This window comes from Channa argus, chromosome 10, assembly GCF_033026475.1.
Source record: "Channa argus isolate prfri chromosome 10, Channa argus male v1.0, whole genome shotgun sequence".
In the NCBI taxonomy this organism is placed as follows: domain Eukaryota; kingdom Metazoa; phylum Chordata; class Actinopteri; order Anabantiformes; family Channidae; genus Channa; species Channa argus.
The window spans coordinates 25034668-25049949 of record NC_090206.1 but is presented as its reverse complement, the minus strand read 5'-3'; the positions used below and the strand labels follow the sequence as shown (position 1 = coordinate 25049949).

Genomic DNA, 15282 nt, shown 5'->3' with positions numbered 1-15282 from the left:
GGTTTCCTGCCTTACTTTAACTGATCCACCCAAATAAAGTACCAAACACAGTTTGTTCTGTAGAGCATTTTTCGCTAGAAGAATAGCATCACTAACTACGATCAGCTGATCCAGAAATGCCTCCTGGTAATTGCCTGAAAAACATTTATTGAAGCAACAGCAGTTGTTGAGTTTTCTATCAGCAGTGTTAATAGGCCCGGGATGATCTGTAAACAAAGGAATTTTATCTGAAACTATAAAAAGAAGGTTTAAGTGTAAAATATACAACAGAAGGACAGTTGGTTGCTGAGTCTTTCTAAAGCTTTTCCACTATGTAATATTGGTGTCTAAACTAATTTGATCTCACTGAATCCTGCTTAAAAAAAGATTAAATTAAATAAATAATGCTCACAAATTGATTATAGCCCCTGCAGCCGACTGTCACCTACTGATGAAATGAATCCTCAAACACTTGTAGGGGAGAATTGTAGCGGCAGGTTCTGTTACCGGGTAGTTTTTTAATTTCAAACAACCATGAGCCACGATAAATTGGATCGGTAACTTTAATGAGACTTTCCACCTAGCCATAGGTTTTGATTTCTCCCAAAATGTATCCCAAGGGCTGAAATAATGTATTTCATTCTCTAACAAATTCGAGCCGTGTGTGGAGGATCTAGAATGAATAGTTTAGTGAGGACAGTCACCCCCTCTTACTAAAGTTTGTAATTGCATAGTAAGGAACTTTTTTTACAGGCCCTCACTAGATATAACCCCTCCTCAGGCACACATATGTTTCTCAGTCCAGTGAAAATACTTCTATTTTGTGCTGGAGCCACTGTGACTCATTTTGGCTTGAGGTAAATACGGAGGACTGTCATGAAAATAAGACGGATTGTACTTTGGCAACATTTGATTTTTCTCTGTATCAGCAAAGTACAAAGGAACTTTGTGAAAGAGCTTCCCAAGCTCAAGTAGTAAAAGTACAGTAAAACACCCTTGTAATAGTGACTTCCTAGTACGAGGTAAGTACTTAGGTTTTTGCAGTGTGTCCCGTCCTGTTAGTATCAAACAAGGTGAATTTACAGCGTTCACATTGACGAGAGAGACCACTCTGATCGACTGTTCAGCTTAGGGAATCAATGCATGGGGAGAGATTTTGTGCCATTTGTAACCTCTTACCAGACACATCCTCAATGAATGTAGCCAGGAACCTTTATTGGCAAGCAGATGGTCAGCAAACTCTGCTTTGTTTGTTCCTTCTAATACCGTCCTTCCGGTAGTAGCCGCAGTAGCGGTTGTTGTAGTGTAGTAGTAGTATTAGTAGTGGATTATGTTATACAAAACCCATTTATTACATGTATATCCTTTTATAAAGATAGACCTGCAGTGATCATTCCTTACTCACCAGTTATTAGTATAATTGTGTGAAACAACTTTCTATTATTAAACAATCTGCCAATTTTACAATTGGTTAATTATAGAGTGTTCTAGAGTATTTTCCCACGCCCTTAACCCTATTCTATCTAAATAACTGTTCTATCTAAATTGGCAGTCACATTCCTGGGAGTCAACAAATGGATGAGTCCTCTAATAGAATAGGCTGAACACTGGATGGATATGGCTTGAAGTCCCACTCAAACCATGTCACTGACATTTTACTGGCACCGAAGCAGCTTCATCGTTGTTGGGGCAGAAGAAAGGTTGAGTGCATCTTAAACATCACTCCTTAAAGAAACCGTGTAGAACCATTAATCTGAAGCACCGTCTGTTGGTTTGGATATTGGCCATTTTGATGGCTTATCTAGGCAACGAGAATAGTGAATCAACAGAGTGAGGAAGTGGTGGGAAGAAGCAGAAGGAGGAGATCCAGAGCTTATGTCAAAGAAGAAATGGAGGAAGAGGAATTATTCAGAAAAACTGGCACCATGAGGTGTGTTTTTTGATGCCAAGTTGATGATGAAGGAATATGACTGTTTTGCTGCCAATGATGAGACTGTGCCAGAGAAATTGAATTTATTTCCTTGTCATCATCTTTCCAGCGTCACTGCTTATAGGTCAACCTACATTAACAAGGTCGAGTAAAATGAAATATAATGTGATTTGAACATCACAGTATGATCATCAGGAAATTGTGTCCGTGAAAACTGGCTGTTTGAAGGGCGTTACCAATTTACCTGATTCTGGTTTTCCTGCAGCATGGATCAGTGGAGATCTATTGATATTAAATTGATTATTACACTTAATACGCTTGAAATCATTCATTGACATTCTGACTAATAGAGCAGAGGAGCTATTTCATTCAGAGAGTGCCATTCAAATTATGATTGTGTCTTTTAATTTGGTCATCGTCCCTTTTGACACATTTGTGCACCAGTAGACTTTTTCCTATCGTTTATGAATAAGAAAATAACAGTAAAATCAGAACCTAAGAGCTTTGAGACATTTCACTTTATCAGCTCTATACAGGACGCAGACACAAATAACCAAATTACTGCTAAGCAGGTTGTATTCTTGACATATCCTTGGAGCTATAACCAAGGGTTTCTATTATTTATTTCCCTACAAACAGTGTGTTTTGTTGACCACAAGGACCATTTTCTTTGGGACTTGTGGTCAGGTTTACTTGAGATGCATCCACCTGTGGCAAACTGGCAATTGATTGGACATGAGATGCAATCGTTGAGACAAAGTTGAGTTTTTGAGACAAAAACAAAGACAAAGTGAACTATGGACATGGTCATGGGCGCCCAAGGCATGTGATGTTGGTCATGATGGATAGGTGGCAGGACATCCAGGTTCTGAGTTGATCAGGCACTTCTACAAGTACTTGGTAAACTCCTTCATTTATACAATAATTGAAATGCCGTTTTGCTGCTGAACCAGTTGGTGAAGTGTGTTGAAGTGGAAGTGTGTCTCCCAAAGTCAAAACCATTTGATACAAATCTGTAGCTGACTATTTAAAGAAAATGCAATTGGACATCGTCACAGTTTTTTAAAAGTAATTTCATTATGCGCTTTTTATAGTTTGTTTTTTGATTCTCTTTATTTATTGTTGATTATCTGCATCTAACTTGAAATGAATCCTATGTAGATAGTTATGTGTTTTTCTTTTTTCACATGAAACCTCTCTGTAGATGCAAAGTCCGACCTTTAAGATTGATTCAGTTCGCCTCTAACAAACACGCTTGACTTTGCCAGACATTATAAAACTATGATCATCATCCCGTTTTCTCCTTCCCTGACATTTCTGTGGTTCTCTGAGAAGTCTTTCGGTGTAGAATGGTGTCTAAGGAAACCCCAGCAGGATGGCAGGAAGAAAACGGAATATTTTATCTTTGTTTCTGTAAGATTGGAGGTTTGTCGGGCCAAATTAGTGTGCTGGGAGCATTTCGTCCTCAGGTCTTTGAAGCTGCCTGATGATCTACAGTCTGCCTTGGTCTCAGGGGACAGCAGACAGCCTTTTAGCTACAGCCTTGCAGTTTATTTGCTCTGAAGGCTCAGCGTACCCTTTAGGTAAGCCCCTACCCCCTCACCATACTTCTTCACTGCCTCGCCTGCCTTGTTTGCTGGCTTGGAAAGCTTCAAATGTAGTTTGAAGAGCACCCTTCGTCGGCAACGACCTTACCCTAGAAGTGACAGGTTTACCCCCTATGAGCGTGTGGCGGCAAGGTCCTTTCACCACGCTTGTCACATGAAAGTTCGACCTTGCCGTTGCCCCGTAGGTTAATTTGACAGACGTTGTGAACCCACAGCAGCAGGCTATTGATTGCAGTTTAAAGAGTCTTTTATCATTTCTTGGTAATGGGTGTCCGACATTCAGAGAGAACAAGAACACCTGACTTGTCCTCTCTGCTTGCTATGGGACGAGATGAGGAGTGTGTGTGCCTGAAGCAGCAAAGCAAGCTCGTCTCTGTTCAGGAGTGTCCATGCATGTAATGATCGCTCACATGCAGACATTTCAAAATCAAAGCTTTGCCGTGAATCGTGTCAGCGGGATCGGAAGCACCCACCTCAGCCGCAACAATGCCGAGCGGCATTGGAGCGAGACTTTGTTTTGTCCGAGGGCAGCTGCAAGGTGCTGTTAATGCCGATCTCCACGGCAACAGGTGAAGGTGACTTGGGTCCTGGGGACTATAAGAACATGGGTACCACTCGTGCTGACACAGGAACAACAATGCTAACAATCACTGCTTTATTTTTTCACAGCAACACAATCTGCCCTCTCCCTCTGAATTTGTTGTTTCTTCACCGTTTCCTGTTGCATTATCACCTTTTTTGCTAATTTATCTGATTTTCTTACTGTCTACTTTTTCGCCCCATGTCATCCTGTCATCCTAGTTGTTTTTTTTTTCCTCGTATTTGGGACCTGCCATCTAGTGTAATAGAGAAGATTACATTTTCTAATTTGACAGGGATACATACCAGTACAATTTGAAATAGATAAATCAATGAAAACCTTATTTATATAGCACCTTTTGGACAGATTAATGCAATTGAAAGTCATATGCGGGTGATTGAAAATTGAAGAACGTACGGTACAGTAGGAACTACTATAACAAAACCCACAAAACGAGTAAAAGAAAAAAAAAAATGCATATAATTCAATTTTATTTCCAACTTACTTCCAGCTCAGGCTGCAAAAATTACTAAGTCTTCCTTTTTTTTCTGGTCACATTTGATCACACAAGTTTCTGTGTTGCTCCTGCCTCTAAATCTATCATTAAATCTCTTATGTTTTTAAAGCCATTTTGAATATTCTGTCACATTAGTTAAAGGTTTTTGTAAGCGTATGTAAAGATGATGCTGTTTTTTAACATGGTCCTCAGCATCTCCGAATGATAAATCCGTGAGGTGTGTTGATGAAGCTGCTGTTGTAGTCGAGTGATGGAACCTTTTTTTTTTTTTTTATTAGATGCACTGCTCCGATGTGCTGTAAAAAAAACAGTTTCCCACAACCTAAGTTTTTTTCATCATCTCTTGCTTCCTGTTAGCGCTGGTGCACTGCGCACTGAACTGGAGCAGAGTTTCCCACAGTTGAAAGGACACACGTGCATGAAAGGACAATCTGGACAGTGTCCGAGGCTGAATTCTCCTAACGTTGTCTGTTCATATATGAAACAGACAAAACACCTGCAGAATGACAAACTTGACAGTTTGGTCAGTGGGATCAAAAAGGTGCATCATGTATCAAAAGGCTACAAAAACATCAAATTTAGGAAGTAGATCTGTATGTGCTTTTCCTTTGTATATTTTAGAGCTTTTTATTTGCGGCGAACCACAGTCTGTTACACTCTGTCTCTCTTAAACCTAAGCCTCTCAGGTGGGGTCACAAAGCCCTCTCTCCCATGCTGTCTCTGTTTGTCCTCCAGGTGCTCTCGCCATCCTGATACCGGAGCTGGACCTCGTCATCTCATTGGTTGGCTCTGTCAGCAGCAGTTTCCTGGCACTGATCTTCCCTCCCATACTTGAGATGCTAGCTTTTCACACGGAGGGCCTGTCCCCACTGGCCACCGCCAAGAACATCGTCATCAGCCTGGTGGGGCTGGTCGGCTTTGTCACAGGAACCTACATCGCCATCATGGAAATCGTTGCCCGAAACGCTGAAAAGCACGAAGAGACTTTCTCCAACTACATGGTCCAGTGAAGACCTCAAATGACTGGTGGAAGCAACGTACCCAAGACTTTCAGAAAGCATTTTGGGGCACATTACATTTTTTCTTCTTTGACTTGCTGCTGTTGGATTTAGGGGCCATTGTAGAATTCGAGCAGTGTGAGGCTGTAAGGATTTGTGGTGCTTGATGTTGTGCTCCATTATGTCCCCCCTGTACTACAGTGTCCTGTTGTCTCTGTCGTACATGCCTACGGGCAGCTACTCGCATTTTATTAACCGCAGCCATTTAGTGCAATCTAACATTATCATAATTATGGTAAAAGCTAAGTAATATAAATATCATTAATAATATTTATCAAATAGGAGAGATTATAAGTAGATTTTCAGAGAGTAGATGGTTTTTAGAGGTAATCTATCATTCTGACAGCCTGTTTAATGCTTCAATGAGCAAAAATCAAACTACCTCAAAAACTGGTATCGATTTGGTCTTTGAGCTTTTTTTTTTTTTTAAACATCCATATTAGACACTGTTGTTAAAATTGTACAGACATCTGTACCCACCATGTCATAATGAGGAAAGAAATTAGCCTTTTTTCTTTTTTTGCACTTTGATTTATGCCTTATTCAGTATAATAGCACACATCATACAAACATCATACAAACTTTAAATCGAGTAACTAAAAAATCAGTTTTGTCAGCAGTGTTTGAGCAGGTGTACTGTATTTACAACAGTGCCTAATTGTACAGAAGTATTTTGCATTCACCAAGGCAAATTACAGGAGACCTGTACAGGACACAGGCTCTTTATCGGCTACTGTTTACAAGATTCCATTCCCTCAAGAAACTCGGCAGCAAACAGTAGCAGATTTCAGTGAGAAAGCTCATTTCACCAGGTGGATTTCTCCTGCTCATTTACAAATCAAAAAGCTGCAAACAGGGAAAGTAGCAGAGTGAAGGGCATGAATGGACCTTGAATACAACTGAATTAACACACAGTGGCTCATAGAAATTTAAACGGGTCTGTTCTCGAAACCTTTGTTATTCAGGGTAGTTTCACAGAGAAGTTAGCCAATCACACGACGTCACACTGGCCACTGCCCAGTAGAGGCACAGCCCCTACGGAGACCTGATAACGAGCTGGCTTCTCTAAGCACTAGGCCACCACTGCCCTGTTTAAACGAGTCTGGGCTTTGAAAAGGAGCTTGGTTTTCTCTTGCTGCACTTTAAGTCTGTTAACACAAAGCAAAGAAGAGGGATAAAGTCGAGAAGCATCTCCGGTCAAAACTGACAAAATCTGGGACCAATGCAAACTAAGTCCAGGTTAGAGGAGAAATCAGGCTTCTTATCTGCTCTATGTACAGATGATTTGGATTTACACTAGCCAGGTTACTTAAGTGCATGTAAAACAGTGTGATATGACATTGGATTAATATGGAAGCTGCTCGGGCCAAACATTATCTAAGAACTAAAAAAGTAGTTTGAAAAGTGTTTTTGTGCATAAAGAACACGATGATCAAACTGAACTGTTATTACAACCTCATAATTCTGAGATCTGGATTTCTCCTCATTTTAAGGTATTAAGTCCTTATTATGCATTGTGAATCATTGTAATTATGGTAAACTAGAGCATGAATTATTCTTTGGCGAATGCAAGGCACTCGTGTACAAAAGTGCAACTAAGCAACCAAATAACTGAACAAAAGGGAGAAAATGTGACGGCTGCGCGTGTGTTGTCTGTGGCTTTAGTTATGTCACATGGGAAAAGCCGTAAGGCTTCAATGAAATCGAAGGGGCAAAGACAAAAATCCAGCAAAACTGTAAAACAAAAATGTCATCTTTCCAAACGCAGGAGAAAAATACATCCGATTTTAGGAACTTGTTTGTACTGTTTTAGCACTTTTTATGTTTGACAACGTTTATTTTCATCTGTTTTATGTTTTAATGTATTTGCTAAAATAATGGTTAGGTTTTGTAATTTTTTTTATTCAAACTGTTTTTATTAGGAGTTACAGCTAAATTGAAAATGTCATTTCTGTTTTATAACCCGGACACTCTGCATGTAATGTATATGTGTAATAAAAACCACAGGTTTTAATGACACGACGTAGGTATTTTACCATAAAATAATAAACCCTGTCTGTCTGCTTCAGTGTTCCATAGCCAAACATGAACTGTAAGTTTATTATGTCAGTCTTCAGTGTTTATTTGGCAGCTTAAATCCATTTTTTTGATTTTTATCTTTCAAAATAAATGTTTTCAGCTTTACATATATTGATGTGAGCCACTGTAGGTTTGTAATTGACAGGTTCTGTGCTCTGTCTTATAACAATTTTAGCCCTTTAAAGCATTTTTGCTTGTTTCGTATGTGTTTTTGGTCATTTTGTGTGACTATTTGGGATGTTTCTTGTTTGTCATTTGTCACATTGTTTTAGGTTTCTATCATTTCTGAAGTGTTTTGCATCTTTTTTGCATTTGTTCTTGTTATGTTATGTCTTTTACTGGGGCCCTATGACCTCACAGGCCCCTGTGCTTGTGGGTGCAGATAGCTGGAATTAGTGCCCGATCACAACATGATCGATCACAGATTTACTGATGCAAAAATGTATAAGAAACATACAGGAGCAACAGCTTCCTATAGAACATAAGGAGAAGTGAAACATATAAGCCGGTAGGAAAAAACAAAGGCAAAAATCTGGCAAACGAGCGGATCCAAAAAAAAGTCATTTAATAACCGGTGCTTCACTTAAATCCTCATTACTTGTCATTTCCAGTTTCACACTTTGCTTAAATGTGACCAATTGAAATGGGTATAACTGAGAAAATTTACAAAAAATTGATTTAAAACACTTTATTTTGTTTGTCATTTACTTAGTTTTATGGTTTTATTTAATTGTGTCTATTTTTATGTAGGTTAATTTATCTATTTAATTTTTTTTCTTTTTTTTTAATCTGTACCGCTCATTCTGATATTTGTCCACTAAAGCCAAAGGGTCTGACCTGTCTCAGGGGACACTTTCATGCCCGAATGCCCAGCTGAGTACTAACGATTCCTCTTCTGGTACGTAATGCAACACCTGAATGTGACTTTAGCGCTTATATACAACACATTGTTACATAAAGCAGTAGGCATCAAATTTATGACAATATTTCTGTAGTATTTTGATGCAGGATAATTAAAGTAATGCAACATCTTTACTAGAGATGACTGTACATCATATTAGTTTCTGATGAGATTATCAGCTGAGCTAACAGATAAATCACTGGGATCATTGTGAGCCTGGCTGTTAACCTGCTCTGGAGCAGGTAGAATTAATCTCCACAGTAACTTAATTTAGAACAATTTAACCTGCTTTCATACAACCGAGTCGAGGCTTAATTCAGCCTGGATTCAACCGGAAAATCCCAGCGTAATCCCTCATCTTGGTTTGTGAAATACACCTCTGATCCTCAAGTCCCACTGCCCTGCTTGTTTTGTTCAACGCTGATGATTCACTCAAACACAAGCTGGAAGATAACAATTCCTATTTTGCTCCAAGTCTGCAGGATCAGATCTCAGCCCACGCACCAGGTGTTTCCTTGAGCGAGATACTCAGCACTAGCTGCATATATTCACTCCGTGACAATAATAAAGGCCGTACAATTACTTCTAAGACATTAATACACTGAGTAAATGTATGGAAGAAGGAGAATTCATGGTCTTTCCAGCTTCAGTTTTCTATCATTCATCTCACAGCCCCCTTGGTTGTATCTACAAGATCATCACTAAGTATTTCAGAATTGAGGGTCCTTGTGCACAGAAGGTTTGAAGTGTTTTCAATATTTAATTTAATGTGTTGATGAAAAACTATTGTTGTCTAATGTCACCGTTATGACTTTTTGTGCAAAACCCTGTTTGATTGATTATTGTAGCTGAATTCTCACATCATGGAAGCTAAAAGCAGAGAATGCATCCGTGTTTGTGTAAAAATCCTACATTTGTTGTATGTGTAACTGTCAGTAAAAATAGTACTTAACCATAAAAGGGCAAACTGTGCTCGGTTCTTTCCCGTCAGTGTGTTTAAGCCTTCACGTCTTTGTGCCAACGCTCTGCAGAATGTAAATCACAGCAGCAGAAAGGACCTTGGAGCTGTGAAGGCCGAGCTGCTTCTGACACCATCTCCACTTGTGTTTTTCTTCATCTCCGTGTGCCTGAAGTGCAGCTGCCTTTCAACATTTCCAGCACAAGCGGTCCGGGGAAAACCATTCACTGCCTAACTGATCTCAACCTGAAGGAGGCCGCTTGGGTCGTGAACGGGCGGGAAAATGTCCTTTTGCAAAGCTCCGGCTGCTCTTACAGTAAGGTCTGCCAGAAATGGAATTTCATTAACCAGAGTCGGAGCAGGGGAGTTTCTCCTCTAGACCATTGTCTCGCATTTCTGATGAGCTGATCATTACTGTGTGTGTGTGTGTGTCTGCTTAGCCTTGGAGAACATGCCCCATGCAGCGTCAGGAAGTAATGGGGGGTTGTTCTTTGCAGTTTCCGGCACTGGTCCGAATCACATTGGTCAGTATTCATGTTCTCGCACGTTGCATTGCCCCTTCTGAAATGACTTCTCTATTTTGTTTATTAGCGACTGACTAAAAGAGGCCAAATAACACGCTGATGACTCCTATTCAGCACTTTCTCATTTGCTGTAAACTAAAACCCTATTCACTCGCACAATGCAGCGTCTGTGACATAATGTGTGACATTATAAGACTGCGTGTAATTGAGATTCTGTGTTCAAGCTAAATTATGCACATAACAGCTCAGTGACTTGTTGAGCATTACAGCTTGAAGCCAGTGTTGTTTTGTAGTAGTCGTACTTTTAGTATTAGTAGTCAGGGCCAAGCCCCCAGGATCAGCGCTGGGCAGTGAAGCAGTTTTGGCAGCATGGCCTGCAGTGGCACTGCGACCTCCACGTCGATCACATGATGCACACTGGCCCAAAAGGGCTTATTCTGATAGAGAATTGTTGGAAAACCGTGAAGAAAGTTTCTGAGCATCACAAACCCTGCGACTTGACTCACTGTATTATCAGATTTTATTTGAGTGAATTTTAATTTTTTCACTAGATGCACTGAAGATCTGAGCAACTTGCACAGGATTGAATGGGCACTATGTTTGAATAGGACAGATCCTCTACAGATGTCCATTTGCAGCCCAAAGTTCAGTGTCTGCACTGTACAACACCCCACAACACAACAAACAAAGCAGTTGTTGTTCTTCTTGCTACTGTCCAGCGTTCCTGTCTTGTTTTGTAGTGCAGGTGTGGAACATTGTGGTGTAGGCATCTGCACAGTGTTGGTATATGATGACAAGCATAAACTATGAATGGACTTCAGGCAGAACTTGTGCCTCATGGATGACCTCACGTTACCCTGAAGGTCAGTTTTTAATGACTTTTTTCAACTTGTGTGACACTCAGCCAAGTTCTCTCTGAATTCTGACAAACTCCATTTCCCACACATTTGTTTTAATCTTTTTCATCTGTACAAGTTTAAAAAAATTGTCTTTTCTTGTCAGCAGCACCATCAACATTTGGCTGTGAATTACTGCAGCAACATTATTTACGTGTTTTTTATAAGGACACAATAACTAAAGTGACTGCTGATGATTCTCCAAATGAGCCAGATGCTGTTAAAACCACCTGAGATTCTGGTTAAAAAAATCATATTTTTGCAGGGCAGCACGGGGGGTAGAGTGGTCAGCACCTGCCACCTCACAGCTAGAATGTCCCTCGTTTCGAATACCAAGTCATCTGTGGCCGTCCTGTGTGGACTTGCATGTTCTCCCTGTGCTTTCATGCGTTTTCTCTAGTTTCCTCCCACAGTCCAAAGACATGAATGTTAGCTTAATCTGTGATATGATATGAGTGGGCCTAAGATAGACATGATAGCTGGCCAGGGTGGACCCCCACCTCTCGCCCACAGACAGCTGAAATAGGCTCCGGCCACCTAGATGATAGATGGATGGTTCTGTGCAATAGGTCGTGTTTTCTTTTAATTTGGACAGAAGCGTGTAGGTGGATTTGGGAAATACCTGCAGAATTTGAGTGAGTTTTAACCAGCTACATGAGGGGTTCAAGCCTCGATCAGGCTCATGTATTAGTCCTCATCCTTTTCTGCTGTAGAACTACATGAACCACACTTTCAGTAAAGGGATACTTTTGAATGGCAAGTGGGTTTTTAAATGCTTTTCGTTCTGGTGTCCAACGTATTAAATTAATTACATCCGATTTTACACGAAAACCTAACAGATGTGTCCTCTGACTTATGGACCCTGCTGAATATTTGAAAGACAGAAAGGATCAAATCCGACTCCTCAGCACTGACCTGTCAAACCAAAGCTACGGTTCTGCGGTTTTTACCAAACTGAACAGATGCTCGTTCAAAACCTGTTCGTGTTGTTTTGGCTGAAGCTAAATTATTCTGAGGGCAGGCGGCTTGCGTGGAGCCGTCAGGAGTATGCAGCTGCACCACCTCCACTAACAGCACAGAGATAAGGAGAGCTTCCCTGTGGACACTCGGCTTAAAGGATTTCCGGCTCTTATTTCTCATCTTTGAAAGGCTGTTTTCCATTTCAAAACTCGGAGAGAGCCGAGCTGAATGCGTATTTGGGTTTGATAGGGTCTTTAGAAATGGTGGGCGGCTTAGCGTAAGCAATACGGCCGTTTGTTGTCTTAATTGAAAAGCAGCAGCCACGCGGATGATTTCAGGCATGCAGCAAGATAAGATGTTGCAGAAGTCAGTAGCTGAGTACAATGGCTGCACATGGACAACAATACATTTTCATAGATAACTTCAGTGATTAATTGGCTTTTTCTACAGTAATTGTCCAGCAACTGATTAAAAATAGCAGCAATATTTGATTAAAACTACCCAGTGGAGTCCAGCTGGTTCAGCTGCATCATAAAGGTCTAAAATATTTCTATTATCTAAGACAAAACCCTGAACTGCGTGAATGGACTGGAGAAACTCACAGACGTGGTAAGAAACTAAGTACAGTTACTCAAGTATATAAGTTAAGTACAATTTCACTTAGATAATTTCCATTTTGTTACTTTTACTGCACTGCAGTTCAGATTGTACTTCTTACTCCTGTACATTTATTTGACAGCGTCACAGGGTCTAGTTAATGTACCAAATCCCTGAATTCTGTGTTTGACACAGAATTTTTCAGCCTCCCAGCAGTTAGTTAGTTAATTAGAAGGCTAATTTATGATTTCTTTAAAGGAAATTCTCAGAAATCAGGCTGTTGAAGTGGTTCCCTGGTTTTGTTAATTTGACTTAAGGTCTAAACATTTTAGGTTTCCGTTTAAAAGGATTTATTAGTACTGATGCACACAAATTCAAATTCTTAAGGAAAGAATTTACAGTAAGATTTACTGTTGGGTGCAAAAGTTTGCGTCCTTTTATTCCGAAATGACAAAAAAACCTTATATTTAATTCGCAAGTTGTAAGTTTGTTTCGAGACGAAACAAGTGAGCGATGCAGGGGACATTTCTTTTAAAAAGTTAATTAGAAGGAAGGGGATTAGAGTGGGTGGTGACAAATGGTGTAGGGTCTCAGCCTGGAGTTGCAGTGCAGAATTGCAGCCTCTCTCTCTCGTCATTTCTGTGTATGAGATCTAACAGTCAGAGCAAGATAACGGAACTCAATTGACCGACCTCTGGAGTATATTGATTGTCTTACTTGAGAAAGGGGAAGTGCTGGTTGGTGAGTGGTTCACAGGCTGGGACGAGGGGATGCTGGGGTGATAGGTTGGCAGGCGAGCAGGTGTCCAGCAGGGGCGGTGAACCAGTACGTGAGGAACCCGGAGAGACAAAAAACGTTAACACAGAGGTGGTGAGTTCAGTGGAGGGCTGACAAAATCAAGCTGAAGCCACTGTGGTGGATGAAAGAGTGCTGGTGACAAGATCAGGTGTGTATTTCTATTTTGAAACCGAGGGTCCAAAACTCAAAATATGAAGTGGGTAAAAAGAAATGGCCACTCTTCTCTCAAGGACACAACTTAAAAGGTCCAAAATCCGCTTGACTTATATAATTTAGGAATCCAGGTCTTCAGAAATCCAATTCCAAATACACATAATCTAGGTTTCCAGCAGTTCAGGCAGGAAAAGGCTGGTCGGCCAGAAACATATCTTATGTGTTCAATCCTGGTTCTACTGGATCAAGTGAGTATTTTATAGACCTGGATCTGACCTGACCCAGGATCTTAATAGATAGAAATAGAAACTCTAAACAGCAACTTTATTTCTTGCAGTTACACTGAACTAGACTAAGTCTTCTCACACCTGTTCAGTTATTTGGGACAGCAGGTGATAATCTGAAGAGTCTGTCTAACTTTGAAAGCCACCATCATTTCTGTAAAGATGGTTAATATCTGTGTCAGGCCAGTCAGGGTTTCACCTTCTACATGTGATGAATACTAAAGCTGACGTAAACAGGAAGTGGAGTTAGATGTTTAAAGTTGAATCTGTTTCTCAGAAGATGTTGAAGAAATGACATAGAACAACTGGCCTGGGAATCCTCCGAATCCTGTCAGGAGGGGTGGAAGACGTTGCTGGGGAAACAAACACCTGGAAAATCTTGCACTGTGAACCAACTCTGAATGAGCAAAAGATAATGGATGAATGAAAAAGTTTTGTTTTTTTGTTTTTTTGTTTTTTTTTAATGACGCACGTCACGTCACAACACACACACACGGTTCCATCACAAGTAAAAAGAACAAGATGGATTTGAACATTCACAACACGTAACTCCGGAGCTCAGGGAGATGAGCTTGTATCAGCATTGATTGTGTGATGATGTGACTGTCATGAGCATAATTATGATGATTTATTCATGTCTTCATTTACGTTCATCAGTGCTAATTTGATTTACGGCCCATCCTGCTGCTCCTTAGTTGCTCGTGCTGCTAGTATTTGATGTAAAGGTGTCTTATAATCCACTAAGTAATGGTGCGACACTTAATAAAATCAATTTCATCCAAATTCAAATCATTATTAATGCAAACAGCCACTGTGCTGCTTGTGCACATGTACACAGTTTGCTCTCTCGTGCTGCTGCTGTTGAGTGACGGCTGCGGGAATTTCGTTAAATCAATTCACAAACGCATTCGCCATACGAACAGCAACGCGTGAGCCTCATGAATAAACACATATGAAAATGATCGATGCCCTGTGTCTCTGTCGGCTAGATGACCGATACAGGCGGGAAAAGGGAGAAGACGACAGATGCTGCCACATCGAATTCATCGCCAAATGAATTTGTGTCACTGGGCGGATCCAGGAGCCTGTGAACCTGCTTACTGAGCGTAAATTTGTAAAAGTGTTAAAAGATACAAAAACAATCAGAAAAAGATGCATAATCCCCAAAAAACATTGGGTCAAGGTCAAGGGGGAAGGAAGGGGTTCAAACATCGCTCACTGGACTTGAAGGATTTATCGTGAAAGTACCAAAAACAATAGACACACAAATAAAATTGTGATGCTTGTTAATCTACGATCGTTTCCACAAGCTTCTGAAGCTTGGAAACACCTCGTAATGCGAAGAAGGTCCATGAATTTTATTATCATCTTAACCTGAAGATGTGGACTCTGCGGTGGTGAAGTAGATTTGCTGATGGGTTTTTTTCACCTTGGATGCTTTGTGTGTGTGAGGAGAGGAAG

At 40.5% G+C, this 15282-nt stretch overlaps 1 protein-coding gene across 3 annotated transcripts in view; it reads left to right on the top strand.

The window, feature by feature from the left end:
• Positions 1-9116, top strand: part of slc36a1 (solute carrier family 36 member 1) — a 39090-nt gene extending 29974 nt beyond the window's left edge. For all 3 annotated transcript variants that reach the window (XM_067517948.1, XM_067517950.1, XM_067517949.1), the window contains one exon: positions 5349-9116. In XM_067517948.1, the coding sequence (XP_067374049.1) occupies positions 5349-5623 (275 nt within the window). In that variant the 3' untranslated portion in view covers positions 5624-9116. The remainder of the gene's footprint in view (positions 1-5348) is intronic.
• The last annotated feature ends 6166 nt before the right edge of the window (positions 9117-15282 follow it).